General features: G+C 33.8%; 1 protein-coding gene across 19 annotated transcripts in view; it reads right to left on the minus strand.

The window, feature by feature from the left end:
- The window catches only part of ADGRL2 (adhesion G protein-coupled receptor L2), a 266,132-nt gene that overhangs the window by 127,903 nt on the left and 119,544 nt on the right, over positions 1-18,685 (minus strand). For all 19 annotated transcript variants that reach the window (XR_009049955.1, XM_057715049.1, XM_057715022.1 and 16 more), the window contains one exon: positions 18,512-18,684. Coding sequence is in view for 18 of the 19 variants with exons in the window: in XM_057715049.1 (XP_057571032.1) it covers positions 18,512-18,584 (73 nt within the window). In the remaining variant the exon portion in view is untranslated. The remainder of the gene's footprint in view (positions 1-18,511; position 18,685) is intronic.

Below are 18,685 nucleotides of genomic sequence, written 5' to 3' on the forward strand. Positions count from 1 at the left end.
CTGCTTTTAGTTTTAAATTAAAAGTACAAACTAGGGAGAGAAATTCAATACCAATTGTTTCTGTATACCTATAAAAAAGTTTTCCAAACTTTATTCATATTTATTATTTAATAATTAAAGCAAGCCTCATGTTATATGCTTATTATAAATTATGGAATACTATGACCATATGAAGTATTAATACTAAATTTCTAATTCTTATATTTTTTAAATTCTGTAAATATGGTCCACTGACAAGTTTGTCTAAGTCTGAGCTCACTATTAGTACTTCTGTTTTTGATGGTAGTAACTTTATTAGACCACACAAATTATTCATCAAATCCACTTCTCATCCCGGAGAATTCATGATGCACCTTGACTCCCCATACTCCCTACTCACCATTCCGAAATATAAACTGCCATTTCTGCCAGCACTGAGTTCACTCTAACTGAAAATAGTCTGCTCATAGGCACTGGTGAGAAGGCAAGGCCAACCCAACTATGAGATCCTACCAGCAACCCGACACAATTGATCAAGACATGGTTCTTCAACCCAAGGGCTGTAAGACATGACTTCATGCATTGTGAGTGAGGCCAATGAGTTTCTCGCTTTCTCAAGACTGAATTAGGCAACAGGCGGCAATTCCAGAATTAGAGAAAAAGCTGAAGTTGCATGATGGAACAAGGCTGGATGGAGTACACTAGAAGCTATCCTAAGATAAAATTGTGAGGGAACAGAAACTATGAGTAAGGCAAAGAGAAAAAAGATAAAGAAAAGAAAGAGTAGAGGGAAAGAAACACCAGTTGGTATTTGGGAGAAGAGCAGACAGATACAAAGGGAACCCACTGCAAGGAAACAGAGTCCCAGAAACTTCTGCTACTCCCAATCTTGGATATGTGTTGGATATGATGACCAGTTTTCTTCCAACTTCCGAACTCCACAAGGGCAAGACAGCCAGACAGTGCGACGCCCCATGAATCTCCAGGAGAGTACAGTTTATTTCATTCCGAAACATCCATTACTCTCCACTCCTAACCACCAACAAACTTTAATAAACCACTCTTTCCCTCATCAGTGGTTTGCCAAACCTCATCAATTCTATTTCTGAATTCTACTTTTGAAATCTCATCAATTCATTCCTTTTTATGTAATCACTACAATTTTTGCCAGTGTCTCATTCTTTCTCACCTAGATCACTGTTACAGTCTTAAATAAGAAAGAGGGTATAAATGGGCAGACCGTAGGATGAATGCAGCTCACAGATACATTTCACGTGCCCCCTCAGTGTTTGAATTAGTTGCCAACATTTCAAAGCAGATCAAAACCAATTTGAGTTTTCTTGGGGGAAAAAAAAAGATCAACTGACAGTATACTCTGACAAAGTATCAGAATAATGACAAATTAATCACCTGAAGCTGAGTAGCATATACTTCAGATAAACATGCATTTTCCAGTTTTATTTCATTTCTTTGTATTCTGTTTGCTTCACTTTTCAAGTTAGTTGCCTGACCCCATAGGAACTTAACTCAAAGTTCTCTCTGCTCTCAGCACTCAACCCATCCAACCTAAATAAATACTTCTAAAATAAAAATCTATAATCACCTTTGAAATTATTCATTATCTGTTACCTACCTGATAAAATCCTAACTCTTTCATAAAACCCTTACTCTTTCAAACCTCTCACCTTGCAAACACATTGAACCACTTGCAATTCACATTTTTCAGTGGCAACTGTTTCTGCACACTGTAGTTCCCCTCCTGGAATGCCTCATTCTTCAGCTGCTCAATTCTTACATGTTCAGGCATCTCTGCCAGAAAACCTTCAGCTCTCTCGAGCACCCTTGTAGGTGTTATAATGTACCACAGTTTTCATAAGTTTCATTAACAGCAAGAACCACGCCTAGCAAATAGCATAGTCCTAGCATGTGGCAGGTGTTCAATAATTACTAATGAAAAAATGACTTTTTAAACATTGCTCTTCTAAGTTTCAACAGTTATAAAAAGCAGATATTTCTCCAATTCTATAATTAATAAAAAATGCAAACAAGTGAAATAATTCACACAAGTTCACAGAGCTGGTAAAAGTCAGAATTTGAACAAATGAACTTTATACCAAAATTTGCTGCCTTTGAATATATTACCCTTTCTCACTTCCATGGGAAACTCTGGTATAAATGTAATTTCACTACAGGATATGTCAGTGAAACGAAACAGAGACCCAGTCAATACAAAAGACAATTATGTCTAATCCTAAATCAAAGCTGACAGGATAAATCCTGTGAACTGTTCAGCAGTATCACTGAAATGTGACTGGCTGTTGAAAATCCATGACAACTTTCACAGTCTTAGACAAACTAGAAAAAACTTCATAAAAATCTTCGTATTTTGAGTACTTAGTACTTCATTATCTTACTATAATGAAAAAATGATTAGAAAAAAGGAAATGAAAAAGCAATTCACAATGGACAACGTAGTAAGAAAATTCAAAGCCCAAAGGACAGGCAAAAGATCATAAACTCTTTAAGAAAATTATTTATGACAATCAAAAAACACAATTAACAGAACTAAAGAATAATTTTATGATTCAAGTTATTAAATTTCAAGAAAAGTAACTATTATAAACGCTTCAAGCACAAATTAATTTGAGCAGTACTTAGCAACAGCTTGTGACAAATTCATAAAACAAAAAAAAAATTCTAAATTTTGCTTTCAAACATTAGAGTACTATATAACACAAGAATTCTTCTAAAAAATGAAAGAAAATAAAACAATTACATCGTATAGTAGTAAATCTTTCCAGTAAGATCAAAAAGCCCGAAGAAACAAACAAAATTTTTAATATTCCTTTAACACTTGATTTGCTCTCATTTTTTACAATCCTGGAAAACTTCACTGCTTAGTTTCTTTAAGAGACTCAAACATAAAGCCTCATTAAATATTCTAGCTTGAAAGAGCACCCCCAGTTTTTTGCCCTCACCAGTATCTCAGAGCCAACAAAATACTGACAAGTATTGTTTTCAGTGCTTTAGGGAGTAAAACCCTGAAAGCAATAATCTTCACAGAGATGGATATAGATGTTTTCAATGTTCTGTATGGCATCTCCTTGCCACATAAGCACCTGCAGTCTTGTACTGTCCTGCTAGGCATTCCTCAAAACACCTGGGCAAGCTGTTTACTAAAAAACTAGACATTGGAAAAGATGAAGGATAATTAGCAAATAAAACTATTCCTGGCACTCTCTCGACATTAGTGCAGAACTGAGCTCTAAGCCGGCACCTGGTGAAGGGAACTGCTAGATGTGATAATTCCAATTTACACATTCAGCACAACATTCTGTCTGCCTGTCAATTTGAAACAGTTTTCCATTCAGTGATAACAGATACCACAAAAGAATGCAGTGTCAAAATGCTGACATGAATTTTTTATGCACCAAGTAGACCCTCTCTCCTCTGGACCAGCTACATCTGCCTCCTTCACTTTTGGAATGGACTGACAGTTGGGTGCTTTTTCAACTACACCAACAAAAAAATTGAAATTCATAAGATAAATTTAAAGTACTGGATCTTCCTGCAGAATAAATACCAACAAAATTTTCTTATGCACAGTTAAGAAAAATAATTTAATGAAGTTGTAAAAAAAATTCACTGTGTCAGTGTATGTTAATTTATAGTGTGATACTTTTCAGCTGCCAAAACCATGAAAGTACATATTTCTACTAAATATGGAGTTTACTAATTTTTTTTCTAAATTGACAGGAAGAAAGCAAGAGAAAGAGAAAGAGGGGGACAGACACAGAGACAGCACAGTAAATTGGATACTCACTTGCAAATGCTGAATAAAAAAGAAACAGAAATTTAACGTATATCTATGCAGATTTATTTTCCAAATACCTTCATATAATCATATTTTGAAGTACTACTATTAACAGGCAATTAAGTCAAATGTTATATTCTTAGTCCCTTCATATTTAAATAACAGATACACGGACTGTGCTTTTGAAGTACTACTGTTTGTTAATTTTTTCTACATATATACCAAATTATATTCAAAATATCTCTCCCCATAACAAACTCTACCCTCTCCTTCCAGGTAGTCGCGTGGATGATTATTCTAGTAATGCAGCCATGGCACAGTTCAACCATTTCTGGAACTCTCCTCTTATACCTACCCTATGAAATGGCAACATATTCTTTTTCTTAATGATGCCAAACTTATATTTAAAGAACGGAGTGACTTGCCAAAATAAATATAAATCATTCAGGAATGAAGCTGATAAAATAATGCTTCAATTCGAGACATCATTATTGTTATAAAACAAGAGGTGATAATGAGATATTAGATGTGAGGCCCAGACACTAGCACTTCTGAAACCACAAATCAATGCTGAGCATGTCAATGAAAACTCCTTAAGTTCTCTGAGCAAACCTTTTAATTACAAAGTATTTAAAGCTAGACTATGTAGTAGAACTATAGAAAATAGCGTTTTTTAACTCACCACTCTAAGTCAAATGCTTTCTTTTCCAAAATTAATGAGTATAGAAAATACTTCCCGTAGTTGCACTGTATATTTACCTCAATTTCTACTAAACATAAAATTTGTCATTTTTTTTCTATCTCAGAGACAGACACAGACAGCATGTTAACCCAGATATCCATTTGCAACTGCTATTTAGAGAATAAAACATTCTGACTGCCAGTATACATATGCACACACATATGTACATATGTAAACATATACATACATATCACACATATAGATACATGTTTATATAATTAAAAGGCACTTTATGAAGATTTCTCCAACAAAGCAATTTTATTATAAGCTATAAACATTTTAATATTAATAATAAAATCATCAAGAACACATTAACCAAAAAAGTAATATATTTTCAATTGTGATGTATAAGACTATGTAAAATATCATTATAACAAAACACCATTTTCTATTATAAGGATAAATTTTCCTCCTTACATGCAAGCTAAAATTAGAGAAGAATTTTTTAGCTACTAAAAGAAGAAATTCACAAGTCAAAATCACAAGAATGTTCTAAATGCTGAGATATTCATTACTCATCATTTTAAACTGATGTCTTCATAATTACTTATCTTCTGAAGCTCTCAAACCATAGAAAGCAAATGACAGTATCAGCTGGGTTCATCACTGGACTTCAAGAAGGAAGCTCCATTTAGGGAATAGAAACCACCATCAGCCGACTTAGTTAGTTGTAAGTTATTACTATCCAGATAATTTAAGAACTATCAAAATCATCTAAGAACTGAGGCTGCAGTCAGCAACTAGGGTTTGCTACCATTAAGTCTTAAAGCAGACATAAGTATACTACTCAGCTATTAATCCCAAAGACTCCATTCCTGCAAGCCACATACTATGGGTAACAGTTACATTAATTTGTTTTCCATATTCACAAACTCCCCACATTGTTTTCGGGTGATAATTAGTGAAACTGCTGTACCATGCATGAAGTATATATTTTAAATATTGCTTTGGTACTAACACTCCCTGACCATTTCTCAACTAATTGAAATATTTTTCTGGGTGCCCAAGCACTATGAAAAATACAGAAATAAGTAAAACACTGTCCCTGACCTCAAGGAATTTTCTAAAACATATAAAGGAGATATAAGAAGTGACCAAAAAAAAGACTGAAAAAAAAATGTTTCCTTTCAGTCACATTAGTCATAGTTCAGGGGCTCAATAACAACTTGTAGCTAGTGACTTACTCTACTGAACTGTGCTGCTATATAAATTCAGAGAATTCCTGTTTAAATGAGAAAAAGTCTCCTAAAGGTACTAGGCAGTATCCTAAGGAACAAATAACTGAAATAGGAGGAAGGGTGGATTTCTTGGCATTGTTTTTAGGGAACTTAGTAATATAGTTTGGCTGAAGCTGCAGGAGGAAAACTCCACTCTGAAGTCAAAGCCAAGCTCCTTGAATTATATGTTACACTTTTAAGATCTGAACTCTGTGAAAAACTGGTCATAGACTGACAATCGACTAATGCATATATAAGCATGTAAAGACAATGACTAACATACACTAGATGTTCAAAAACTGAGAAAAGGGGGAAAGGGGGAGGAGAGAGAGAATGAAGAGGAGCTGAGGGGTTGGAGGATGACAAAGGGGAACTGAGAAGGTAAGAACGAGAACAGAGCTGCTGGCTCGTAACTCTCTTCACTAGGCTAGACTAACATTAAGCAGCTATGAGACTCTAATACAATGTTAATGGTTAAACTTCAAAATGCTCTTATTGATGCCAACAAATGCTTTTTTGTACTTTGCTCTATAACATAGGTTAGTAAGGAACCAAAGTAGCATCTGTCACTAACAGTCATAAAATGGTTTCAGTCTGGTAAAGACTGAATTATTGTGGGCTCTGTAGTGGGGAGCCTATTTAAGAAGAGGAGTTAAATACAGGTTGTATCTACTGACTGTAGCACGTCAACTACATCCTGTGTCCTTGCACTTCTTAGTATATAGCATTTCAAATCTATAAATGAGTCTCTTATTTGTGTTCACCTGACAAAATACAGAAGAGGTATTCGTCATTCAAGTTATTTATTTGTATTTTTCTTCTAAGCCTATGTATTTCAAGCTGTCAAACTGTATATCAAGGATTATAAAGCAAATAAACATTATTTAGGAAGGTTTCCACTGACAAATATGTCCATATCGTTAATGTTTCACTACTTCACTAAAACATGTAATCTTAAGACACATTGATATCTATCAGTTTTACAATGAAGTCAATCTTCCCCAAAAGACCAAAATATTATTTAAAATTAAACTTAGTTCAATTTTTTTTTTAACAAAATCACTAGAAACAGGTTTGGACCTTGTCAGAAGGGTTTCAATCATTACGTTTTAACTCGCCTAATCAGTTGAACAAAAGTACTTTATGTAAAATGATTCTTTTAGTTGCCTTAGCTACAAATCCCTGCAGGATACTATAAGTGAAATCTACTCACGTAAGTTAGTAATAATTAGGGTCCCAAATTAAGCCAAACACAAAGTTAATTCAAATAGTCAGCTGCTGTCATTTAAATGGTTATGGAGTTTTATTGCTGCTTAACACTTCTGAATGCTTTTAAATGTACTTTGTTCCTTTAGTCCTTTATTTAGTATTTTAGTACAAACAGAAATGGGATCAAGATGCAAAGATTCACCAGCCTTTATACTGGAGTCACACCTATATGCCGTCTTTTGTCACTAAAGGTTTTCTACTCAATCTTTGCTATCAGTCAATTAACAACACAGTTGAAAGAATGGAGTGACAGCTCTCAAAGGTAAGCTTTCTGGTAAATAAAGCAGGATCACAGAATCTACAGTGAGTGCCATTAATGCAACAAAAGTAGGAGCTTTTGAAAGCTAACAGGGATAGTCTCTATTTGCCTGAACTCTAAAACAAAGCAAAGGATTAAACGGGCTTCCTGTGGTAAGCAAACAAAAGGGAAAAGATAATGTCGAAAAGCCATACCTTAAGGAGGGGCTGCAAAGGCATGCCTTTAACTGCTTTATTGATGACTGCTAATCATTGTTAACTGATAAATATAGTAAAAGTTAAAATTATTGTTGTGTTATTTCAGTTTTTCAGTGTTCCGGATAATCATTCTCAGAAATCATTTGTACTTTCAAAGAGAAATAGTGATTTTCTTTTTAAATGTATGCCTGTGGCTGTATAACTTCTGAAGATTATTTGAAAGTTGCAGAGTTAGCAAGATTGGTCCTTCTGTAATACATATGTTATATATACTTCAAAATAAACTCAATCATAATACAGTTTTTAATCTGAAATAGTAATGATTTTAAAAGGTTTGAAATGTGATTTTTTTTATCACCATTAAGTTAAACAATGTTAAGCATATATTTTAAAGTATATCAAATATTCTGAGTGACAACCTCATGAGGTAGGAAAATACACCAATGATCTGAGGCTAAATATTAAGTTCTACAAAAAGAAAAATGGACTGGCAGTAAGTAGAGCTTGGCAAAGGAACAACCTTGGCAGGCCTGTTTCTTCATCAATAAATTGAAAACTTCTACACTGCTAATCTCCAAGTTGTGATTCTAAGTCTAAAATTCTTCAATTCTACCAAAAAATTTTATAAAACTATTTTTATCTCTAAGATACCTATAAATGTTTAAAATTTGCTATTTACTTACTTTTTATTTGGCTTTAAAAAGATGATGAACTTAATGAATTTCATGAAGAAATAAATGTGATTTGTGATTTGTATTATCGTAAAGCTAAAATAAATCAGATCAGTAACTTATCTTTATCTCTGACAGGAAGAGAAAATAAAATTTTGTCCAATACTAACAGTTAAGAGATAAAACCTTTGATTATGTATAATACTATAAAGTGGAAAAACCAGTAGATGATCTTAAGCAGAGCTGTTTTTGATAACCAGTTTACATTCAAGTGCTCCCATCCTATCTATACCCTTTTATGGTGCTAACATGTCAGGGTATTAATACTGAAGTGAAAATGACAACAACTCTTAGTTTTTAAAATGTGCGACTTCGAAAAATTAGTAAAATATAAACTGTTCCTAAATGGGTTAATAATATACACTTTGCATTACATGATTTTACAACGTTACTTTAAGCAATAACCTTTATAGTAAAATGCTATTCAAATGATGTTTCCATGTAACAGAATGAAAGTAGGGCAGATCAATGGGGAATAGAGTAAAATATTAGGGAGAAAGGGTCAGGCTGCATTGTTACTCAGGGATTTTTGAATACAAATCATCAGATAAAAGGTCAATAGAAAGCTTTATATAAAGTAGGACTAAAAGTGTAACAAAATACAAAAATGTACAGTAAAAAGTTCCAAGGTAGCTTAGTTCCTGTTCTAAATAAAGTGAATTATAAGACTGAAAGTGATGTTATTTCTCTATTTCAACTGTGTTGTTAAGGTAAGAAACAAACCTCAATTTGCAAAGGTAGAAATCACTGTCATACAAAATCTGATTTTCTAGACTAAACATTTTAATACCTAAAACTCCTTGATACAGATGTCCTCTCACACACCAGCAGCCTCAGCATCACCTGGGAGGTTATTAGAAATGCAGACTCAATGACCATCCCAGATCACTGAATCAGAATCTACATTTTAACAGGATCCCCAAGTGAATTATACGTAGATTAAATTTTGAGGAGCACTGTTGTAGATAAAGAAGATTAAAACATCCAGCATGACCTCCCTTAAATTTCTTCTTCTCCTGTGCACATCTCTTCCTGAATCTCCCTTTCCCTGAATCAAAATATACATTCTCCTTTACTAATGAGTCTTCCTGTCCTCGCACTGGACCCCATTTCTTTTCTTTCTGCTTGGAAACAAATTCAGGTATTCAACATATCCATTACAAACAACCAAAAAAGAAAATTATAAAAAGTACTTTCCTTAAACAATGGAATACACTTAACCTGCACCACCCATCTCCTTTATTTTACTTACAATTTTAGAATCAACCTGCCCCCAGCAATCACCTCATTACAGCATTCTGTCATATAAAAGTGGGTCTCTTAAAATCCAATAGAGCTCTCTCCCCACAACCACCAGCAATGCGCCAATCCATCCCTTTTATTGCATCTAAGTTATTAAGTCCCTGACTCTTATTAACATATTATATTGACTCTAATCAAAACCTGAATTTAATATCAGGCATATGTACCATCTGGTTTAGATTTTACTACTACAAAGAGCAAAAGAAGAATCAGGAAGGGGAGAGAGAACTAATGATTATTGATATAAACACACACATATTAGATACAAAGAGACAGGTACAAAGCAACAGTAAGAAGTACTCTATAAATAACCAGCAAAATAAATGAGAATTTTACTTAATCTCTCTTCTTTTTTATTAAACCCTTATGCAAAACAAAACTCTACCCAAATTCCTCTATTTTTTCCAAGAAATTGTGGTGTTTCTTGACATTCCAAAATTCCCAAAATGGAGAACGTCACTGTAGGATGCTTTAATCACTATTGGCCTGCTTTTGCTCCTCTCTCTCTCTCAACGACAAAAATACCTTAAAAATAAACTTTATTAAATAGACTAGATGCAGAATGAAATCATTTCAGCAGCATTATTATTGGAATCAAAGAACAGTAACATTTTCATCCATAGTTCATTCGGTGTAAATATACATTATGTTCATTTTCCTCTCCTTTTTTTAAACTATTTTCCATTATCCATTTTTAATTTGGGTATGTCCCAACTTTATCTACTGTGTTAGTTAAAATCTGATTCATTCCAAATGATTAATATTAGTTTACTCCCTTAGCTATCACCTTATAACAAAGTTAATTCTTCATGGATTAAAATTTTAAATAAAAACATGTAAGAACCACAGGGAAATGCAAGTGAATAAATATTTAACTAATCTCAAGATTTTTAAGCATAAAAATAATGGAAGATCTCACAAAAGAAAAGATCTAAACATTGAAAAGAAGGAAAGTGGAAAAGGGGGTAAATAAAGCAAATCAAGCAAGATATTGATAATTGTTAAATCTGTGACTGGTGTTATGTTACAAAATTCTCTCTTCTGTTTGAAATTTTCATTAAAAATTGAGCAGTATGAATTAAGAGGCAAACAAATACATTTTTCATTATAAAAATGACAAGAGGATATCATCAAACAGTTTAGAAAATAAGAAAAGCTGTAACAACATAAACAGAAAAATTGGCAAAGGTAGTGAACAAAAAAATTCACATCAAAATTACAAGTGGCCAATAAGTAAATCCATACAAAATGTTTTTGTCCTCACAATTATCCCCCAAATTACAAATTTAATTTACAATCAGATACCCTTTTTCATATATCTAAGTGCCAATTCCTTTAAAAATTTAAAATCAATGATGGTAAAGTATATAGATTGATACTTTCACACATCAGTAGTCAAAGAGAACACTGGTATAACCCTTCCAAACAACCAGTTTGGAAGATGTATACATGCCTGATATAATAATCAGAGTTCTAGGATTGCAGTCCCAGAAAATAACCAAATATGATGAAAAAGATTTATATAGTTATTTATTTTACTTATACTTGAAAGAAATTAGGTTCAAATGGCCAACAGGTAGAAAGGGAGGATTAAATCAGTTCTGACATATACATGATAAATTACAATGCAGCTGTTAAAATCTATTATCTAAATATATAATGACAGGGTAATACAAGTTATGATAAAATGGAAAATCAGAATATAAAAGTATATGGAAATGAAGAAACTAATTTTGTTTTACACATTGTAATTTTGTTTTATCGTGTGTTGAGGGAAAAAAGGGAAATGTATGGTGGTTATATCAAGGTCCTAGAATTATGAACAATTTTAAATGCTTATCTTAATTTTCTTATTTTTTATCTTTTCTCATGAGAAAGTATTACGCTCAAAATCAGGAGGAGAAAACTTTTAGGAAAAATAAACCCTCAAAGCAAGAATAACGGCAAACATAAAAGTCAAATTCAGTAGAGTCCCATGCTGATAAAGGGGGATTATAAATGTTGTTTTTGCTTCCTGAAGCTCTGATACGGAATTCCCTTCTCAGCCTTACATTTTAGCCAAAAGATCTCAGGGCCTAGGCTAGGTATTCTCCTGGAACCACTTCTGTCAAATTGACAAAAGGAGTTCAAGAACAGGGTTGAAAGATGTCATGAGATATTCACTAATCCACATTGATGTCTAATACATGTAGGCTGCACGGCTGTCATATGTCATTCTCTGTCATGCAGGAGGTGAAAAGAAAATAAAGAGTACCACAGGGTACCAAGCATATGTTTCAGTAAGACACTCCCTTAGTAATGTGGCAGATAAATAGTTCTTTGAGAAATACCACTTCTACATTAATACTCAGATGTGCTCAATCATTTTTATTATCTTATTCTCTAATAGCACAACTTACTATATAAGAAAGTGAAAAGGTATATTAATTCAAAAAATGAGGCAAGAGATTCATCAAAACTGAAATTACTTAGTAAGGAGTAATTAACACAATTACCGTTCAGCAAAATTAAGGTGCTTTACATGCCTCCTGTGCTTTTAATTAAGCCACCTTTAATACATTATTGATTATTTCAAAATATAACCATAATGGTGATAAAGGTGATAAATGTCTAATATGAATGTAAAATCAATACTTCAAAAATTTACTTCTCTATGGACAAGTTTGTGACCTCTTTACTTTTAGCATATTACTGTATAACAGATTTATTAAATAAATATTTGATGCAGTCTTTTCTGTCAGAATATGGAGGTTTCCAAAAATTAAACAGCCAAGCAATACAGCGTTACTGAGGTCTGTTAGGTGGCTGTTGTGTGTAACACACTGATTTATAACACTTTTCCACCAGCAACAGACCTACTAGTGAACGAACAGAGATTATGGATAAATCAACCTTTTCTAAACACTGGAAAAAGAAGCCAGAGAGAATGAAATAGGGTGAATATTGGTATCTAAAATGACCAAAGTATATTCCAAATTAACTTTTTTTAAAGATGCCAGTGTATCCAGTAGGTTTAATCTTTTTTTTCAATTTTGAATCATAATCAGAACTAATATACCTTGCTCTTAAATCCTGGTAGGAGTACTATAAGGCATTTGGTTTTTACAAGATCAGAAGCAACATCATATAATATGTAAGTGGCATTAATATTTACATTTTTGAAACTCAATTACGTCAGTACCTATGCAGAAGAAAGCTGCTGCAATCAAATTACATTGTACTCATATAACACAATAAAGAATATTTAAAGTGTCCTAGGGGCTTCCTAGGTGGCACAGTGGTTAAGAATCCGCCTGCCAGTGCAGGGGACACAAGTTCGATCCCTACTCCAGGAAAGATCCCACATGCCGCGGAGAAACTAAGCCCATGTGCCACAACTATTGAGCCTGCACTTTAGAGCCCGTGAGCCACAACTATTGAGCCCATGTGCTGCAACTACTGAAGCCCACACACCTAGAGCCCAAGCTCCGCAACAAGAGAAGCCACGGCAATGAGGAACCCGCGCACCACAACAAAAAGTAGCCCCCACTCACCGCAACTAAAGAAAGCCCACGCACAGCAAAAAAGACCCAACATAGCCAATAAAATAAATAAATAAATAAATAAATTTATTTATTTATTAAAAAAAAAAGAATCTGCCTGCTAATGCAGGGGACACGGCTTCAAGCCCTGGGCCAGGAAGATCCCACATGCTGCAGAGCAACTAAACCCATGAGCCACAACTACTGAGACTGTGCTCTAGAGCCCGTGAGCCACAACTACTGAACCCACGTGCCGCAACTACTGAAGCCTGCATGCCTAGAGCCTGTGCTCCGCAACTAGAGAAATCCCGTGTGCAGCAATGAAGACCAAACACAGCCAAAAATAAACAATAAAAATAAATAAATAAATAAAAAATAAAGTGTCCTAAAAGCAATATAGTTAGGTACTTTCTTAAGGAATAAAATGATATTCATTTGCACTAAAATATAAATAAAATCATCTTTAAAACTACTTTGTTTTAAATCAATGTTAATTTACATAACTTGCAAATTAAAAAAATAAGGTTACATTTGCCATACAGTGAACAGAGGTATGCTGTACCATTCCTATTAATTTAATGGGAGTTGTGACTCCCATTAAGTTTAATAGGAGTCATACGGCCAAATCCCCACATACTGTGCTGAAAATTTACCTCCTAGCTTTAAACTAATCAAATAATCTGAAATGAACAAAAAGTAGTCAATTTTGCTAGACTGGGAAATCTAAAGTCCCTACAGTAAGTCAATTCAGCATTATCATGGCAATGGCCACATAGTTAATCCAAACAAGAAAAAGAACAAGGTTTTAACAGTAAGACGAGACAAACTGAAGCAAGGGTTTAGGAGCACTGAAAACAGAACATTTACCCTTAACAGAAAATACATTCTGCTTTTTCCAATCTGGAGTCAATTTTCCAATTTTTTTCTTTCTCAGTACAATGTCTAAAAAGAGTTAAAAAGGAAAAATAATCCCTTTTTGAAGCCTAAAATAATGCCCAAGGAGTCTGATAGAGGGATAAAAAACCATATGAAAAGGTATGGATAACTGGTTAAAACTTCTGAATCGCAGTGAATTAAGTCATAATTTTTTCTGAGAAAACTTTTAATAAGTTACTTTATAGCCACATCTATACAACCACATACCTCACCTCTACCACCCACACACCTACAAGATTACCTGGGTTCTTAAGTGTGATGTTGAGTGACATCAGCCTCACCCCATAAATTTTTCAGAAATGCAAATGCTTGGGTCCCACCCTAGACCTTCTAGCTGATTCTTATGCTCAAGTTTGAGAACCACTGCAATACTTTATTTCACATCCACACTGTTCTCTCTCCATTGGTTTTTCCTCCACCGCCATGCTCACCACAGCCTTTACCTAGTTTGTTCAGCTCATATTGTGATTCAGCTCAAGAATCATCATCACTTCAGGCTAAGAGCATTTCCTGACACAAGCCGACCCACTCATCTCCCCTTTATCCCAATGTTTCTGGAATATCACCATCATGGCACTTATCACCCTGTTATTATCACTGTTTATTGTCCCCTCTCGAACTATTAAGACAATGACCTCTTCAAAGATTTATGCTAGTCAGTGATGGATAGAGAGTAAGTGCTTACCATAAGCCAGGCATTGTTTTAGGCACCTGCATGTCAATGAACAACAAAAAAGATCCCCGCCCTTGTGAAGGTGACAATCTGTGGGGGGGGGGGGGGGGGGGATGTGTATATGTGTGTAAATATAAACTGTACATTTAATTACATATATGTAGCAATAACAGAATGAGAGATAAAAAGAATAAGTATAGGTCTGAATTATTCTAATCCTTCTTAAGTTTCACCTTGGAGAACAAAGTTACTATTCCTTCCACTAAATTATAGACAATTCTGAAAAAAATTTACATGCCAAAACAGGTTTTCTAAATTCATAAGTGACCCCTAGACCTACCATTTTCCTGCCACTCAGCTAGCAAAAAGATCCTACAGCCAAACATCAGTTTTTACTAAGACATAATTAACACAAAAATCACTGTAAAATGTGCTTAGAGAATTTAAAAGTACAGTAAAAACTGCTAAGATACTATTTCTACAGTTATGTTCTTAAATTTTCTTGATGTATATAAATAAATATGTAAAGCTGTATCTGGCATATCTGGCTTTTTTACCTAGCATAATATTTTCTTTGAAATAAGGATAAGCTACAGTGTAATTTGAGTTAATTAACTAAAATTTCGACTAATGAAGTCAATTACATACTCACTGCATAAAGAATTCAACCTGAAATCCATATTACCGACTTCGCTGAAGAACTGCTATTACTTGTAACTTGTCACTTGAGCAAGCTTTCATATATCTGACTTATGCTTGCCAGGGCTCCATTATATAGCATAATTTGATTCTCTAGGACACAAAAATTCAATTTACTTTCCTACTTACTGATACATGATCCCACAGTGGGTTACTAGGCTTATAAAAATTGGCCAAAAGAATCAAAGCACACCAGTTTCTAAACAAAACTGATTTTTAAAGGGCTTGAAGTTAGCTCTCTAAGAGTAAAATAAATTCTAAAAAACTTACAAAATATTTTGAAAGTTTGGTCTTTCATAATCGTTTTTTATTTGAAAGTTCTAAATATAATTTTCGTAAAAACACAGGAGAGACTTTAAGAATAAACAAAACATTGTTCCTATTTTGCAAAAACCAGTAAATTTTAATGTGTAAGACTTTATTCTTAAACACTAATTAATAGAAGTGGAGAAGATAAGCTACTTCTAACAATTAAACCTTTATATAATTAGCTTTTACCATGGTAAAACTTTTAAAAAAACGCTTGGTGATCTGCTCTTTAACATGCACACAAAATATGACATAACTTATAATGTCTGCCAGAACTTAGAACAAATATATAATTCCTCCTTGCATATATGGAAATTTACCTCTCATATATACAGATGTAAAACAAACCCAAAATTATGCTAGGCCTTTAAAATTGTACACTAAGGTAAAACACTACTGTAAACAGGAGAAAAGAAGGCTCTGAAAAGGAAGGCACGGTCCACGGCTAAACACAATACACAGGCTTGTTTTGTTTTAAAAAAAAAACTTAATTAGTTGCTACTACTTAAAAATTTAATGACTGGTTTCTACTGAAAAGTCAGAAGAGTGGCAAAACTAGGCTAAATCCTGGCAAGGCAATCAAGGGTCCTCTGGCAAGCACTTCCCTGCTTGCTGCAGACCCTCCACTGGCCTGCTGCACTCAAGTCACTTTGCCTGCTTGGCCAAACAGGTAGGTATTTGAGGTTTTGACCCTTGCACAAGACCACAAGCTCCTCAAGAACAGGACCGGTGCCTTGTGCATTTCTGAAGCCCAAGCACCTGGCTCAATTCAGTCAACTCAATAAATGAGGAAGGAGAGAGGAAACCACCTAAAAAACCCATCTGCATTTATCGGCAAGGATCCAGAAGCTGATACAAAAAGTGCTCATCTCTGTAAGATGTGAAAAGATAACAATCATGTAAGGTGCCCCGAAGAAACTTAATGGCTGAATGATTAAATTTATATCTTCTTTCCTGTGCTCTCATACCTAACTTTGGTTTTCTCTATAGGTGTTCACAGAGCATTATCTGCTTGCTGGCAGTAAAAGACTATCATGTCACGTAAAACTTTCATAAGACAAAAACCATGTGATGCTGGATCAATGTTCTAATGGTGCAGTGCGCAGTAACTGTGTATATCCGCACAGCTAGCAGTGCAGGTTCGTCCCAGGTTCCTTTTACCTGTAGGAGGGAATTGCTTCAAAAGCAACACCCCCTGGCCTGATGCGCCAAAAACGAAATTTCTCTTAACAGCAGACATGAAGCCTGTCCTGACTGGTGACACTAGAAATAAAACTGCAGTATCTCATGAAAAAGTCTCCGGTTTGCTAGCCCCCTGCTGAGTTAAGCTATTGTGCCAGCAAAGTGGTCTCTATCTTGATTGGAAAATTTTTTATTATGTGGACTAATGAGCCATTGATCCACACCTGGATCTTTTTAAATGTATAAAAACATTCAAACATAACAGCAGGAATTCAGTCAGTCCCCCCCCCCCCCAAAAAAACAGATGCAAAATTATAGACTATACACAAGATTTTCATAACAATTCAAGCCAGAGGTTCATATTATTAACTCAGTGTCTGCTCATTGTTTATCATTACGGTACTATTCATTCAGACGTTATATTTTAATGTTATATTTGATGTATCTTAAATTCTGATGCAAAGAGCAATATCTTCTGAAAATATTAACCCACTTGTAATTTTCATGTGTGACTTAAATCCAAGTGAGCATTACTTACTTTCTGAATACAGAAGTTCTTATTTTAAAATTTTTCTCGACTTGTTATTTATCTGAATTATATTATTAACTTATGTCAATATATCGAAAGTAGGGAACTGTGACAGCAAGGAGAAATGATGAAACATAATTTTGGAACAAGCAACTAAGAGAATTCTTTTGGAAAAATGTTAACATTTTGAAGCTTATTACAAAGACACTGGAATATTAAGCTTCTATCTATTAGTTAACAGTATGCCTCTTTTTTTCCACCTATGATTTTATTAATAGGTATAAGTGGGATCATTTAAAAGCACATATAAAGCCAATTTAAAAATTATAAGACATTTTCTTCAAGAATATTTAATGTGACCAAAAAATCCAATATATTTTACATGCATTTTTCAGAGATTTTGCATTCTTTCACAGATTTTACAAGATTAATATATTTTCATGCTGAATACAATGACTACCACTACCAACTAGCTATGAAATTAACACAGCTCCACATTAACTTCTGACCTGCTCTGTAAAAAGCACCCAGAAGGGTGTTATTTTCACATGGAAATAATATGTAAGACTAAAGAAATAATGGATACCAGAAAATCCATAGTAATTATGGCTTCAATTATTTCATTAACCCTCTGAAGTGTATTTACTTCTTTAAAAATCAGATCTGTCCTCAAAAAAGATAACATTAGAAAGGAAGCACTACAAAAAATAACCTTTTCCAGAAAATATAAAAAAATTTTATTTAGAAGTTTTAGAACAATGACCACACTTAAGAAGCAGACAAAACTAAAGATGAAATGAAAGAGCTGCCACAAAATATTTTCAATTTTACTGGAATAAATTTAGTCAATAAGTGTAAAATATATACCAAAGCAAAGCTTTCATTTAGTTCTCTCAGGATTATTTACAATGATTATAGTTATAAATGTATGTAAAATATAAATTCAGACTTCCAGCACTTTCTATAATATATAGCTGTGTAATGAAAATAATTCAACCACCAGGAAAAGAATATGACATTCAGGAAATCTTTTTAACACTTAATTCTAAAATAACAAAAAATACTCACTTGAGCCACTTCTATATTAAAAAAAAAGACTGCATAGTTTAAGTTCTCCTGAACTTAAAAAATAAAAATTAAACTATATCTTACCTTCTATATTCGGTAAGAAGCTGATTATAAGGATAAACCACAGACTTCGCATTCTGCAACCAGAAGACACCATTATTGATCCCTTTAAATATTTTCTTTGTATTCCTTAATGAATCTAGTTATAAATGTCCAGCTTCATTGAACCCAGCAGTCTGCATCATTGATCCTCATATC

The sequence above is a fragment of the Hippopotamus amphibius genome, chromosome 1, assembly GCF_030028045.1.
Source record: "Hippopotamus amphibius kiboko isolate mHipAmp2 chromosome 1, mHipAmp2.hap2, whole genome shotgun sequence".
Taxonomy (NCBI): Eukaryota; Metazoa; Chordata; class Mammalia; order Artiodactyla; family Hippopotamidae; genus Hippopotamus; species Hippopotamus amphibius.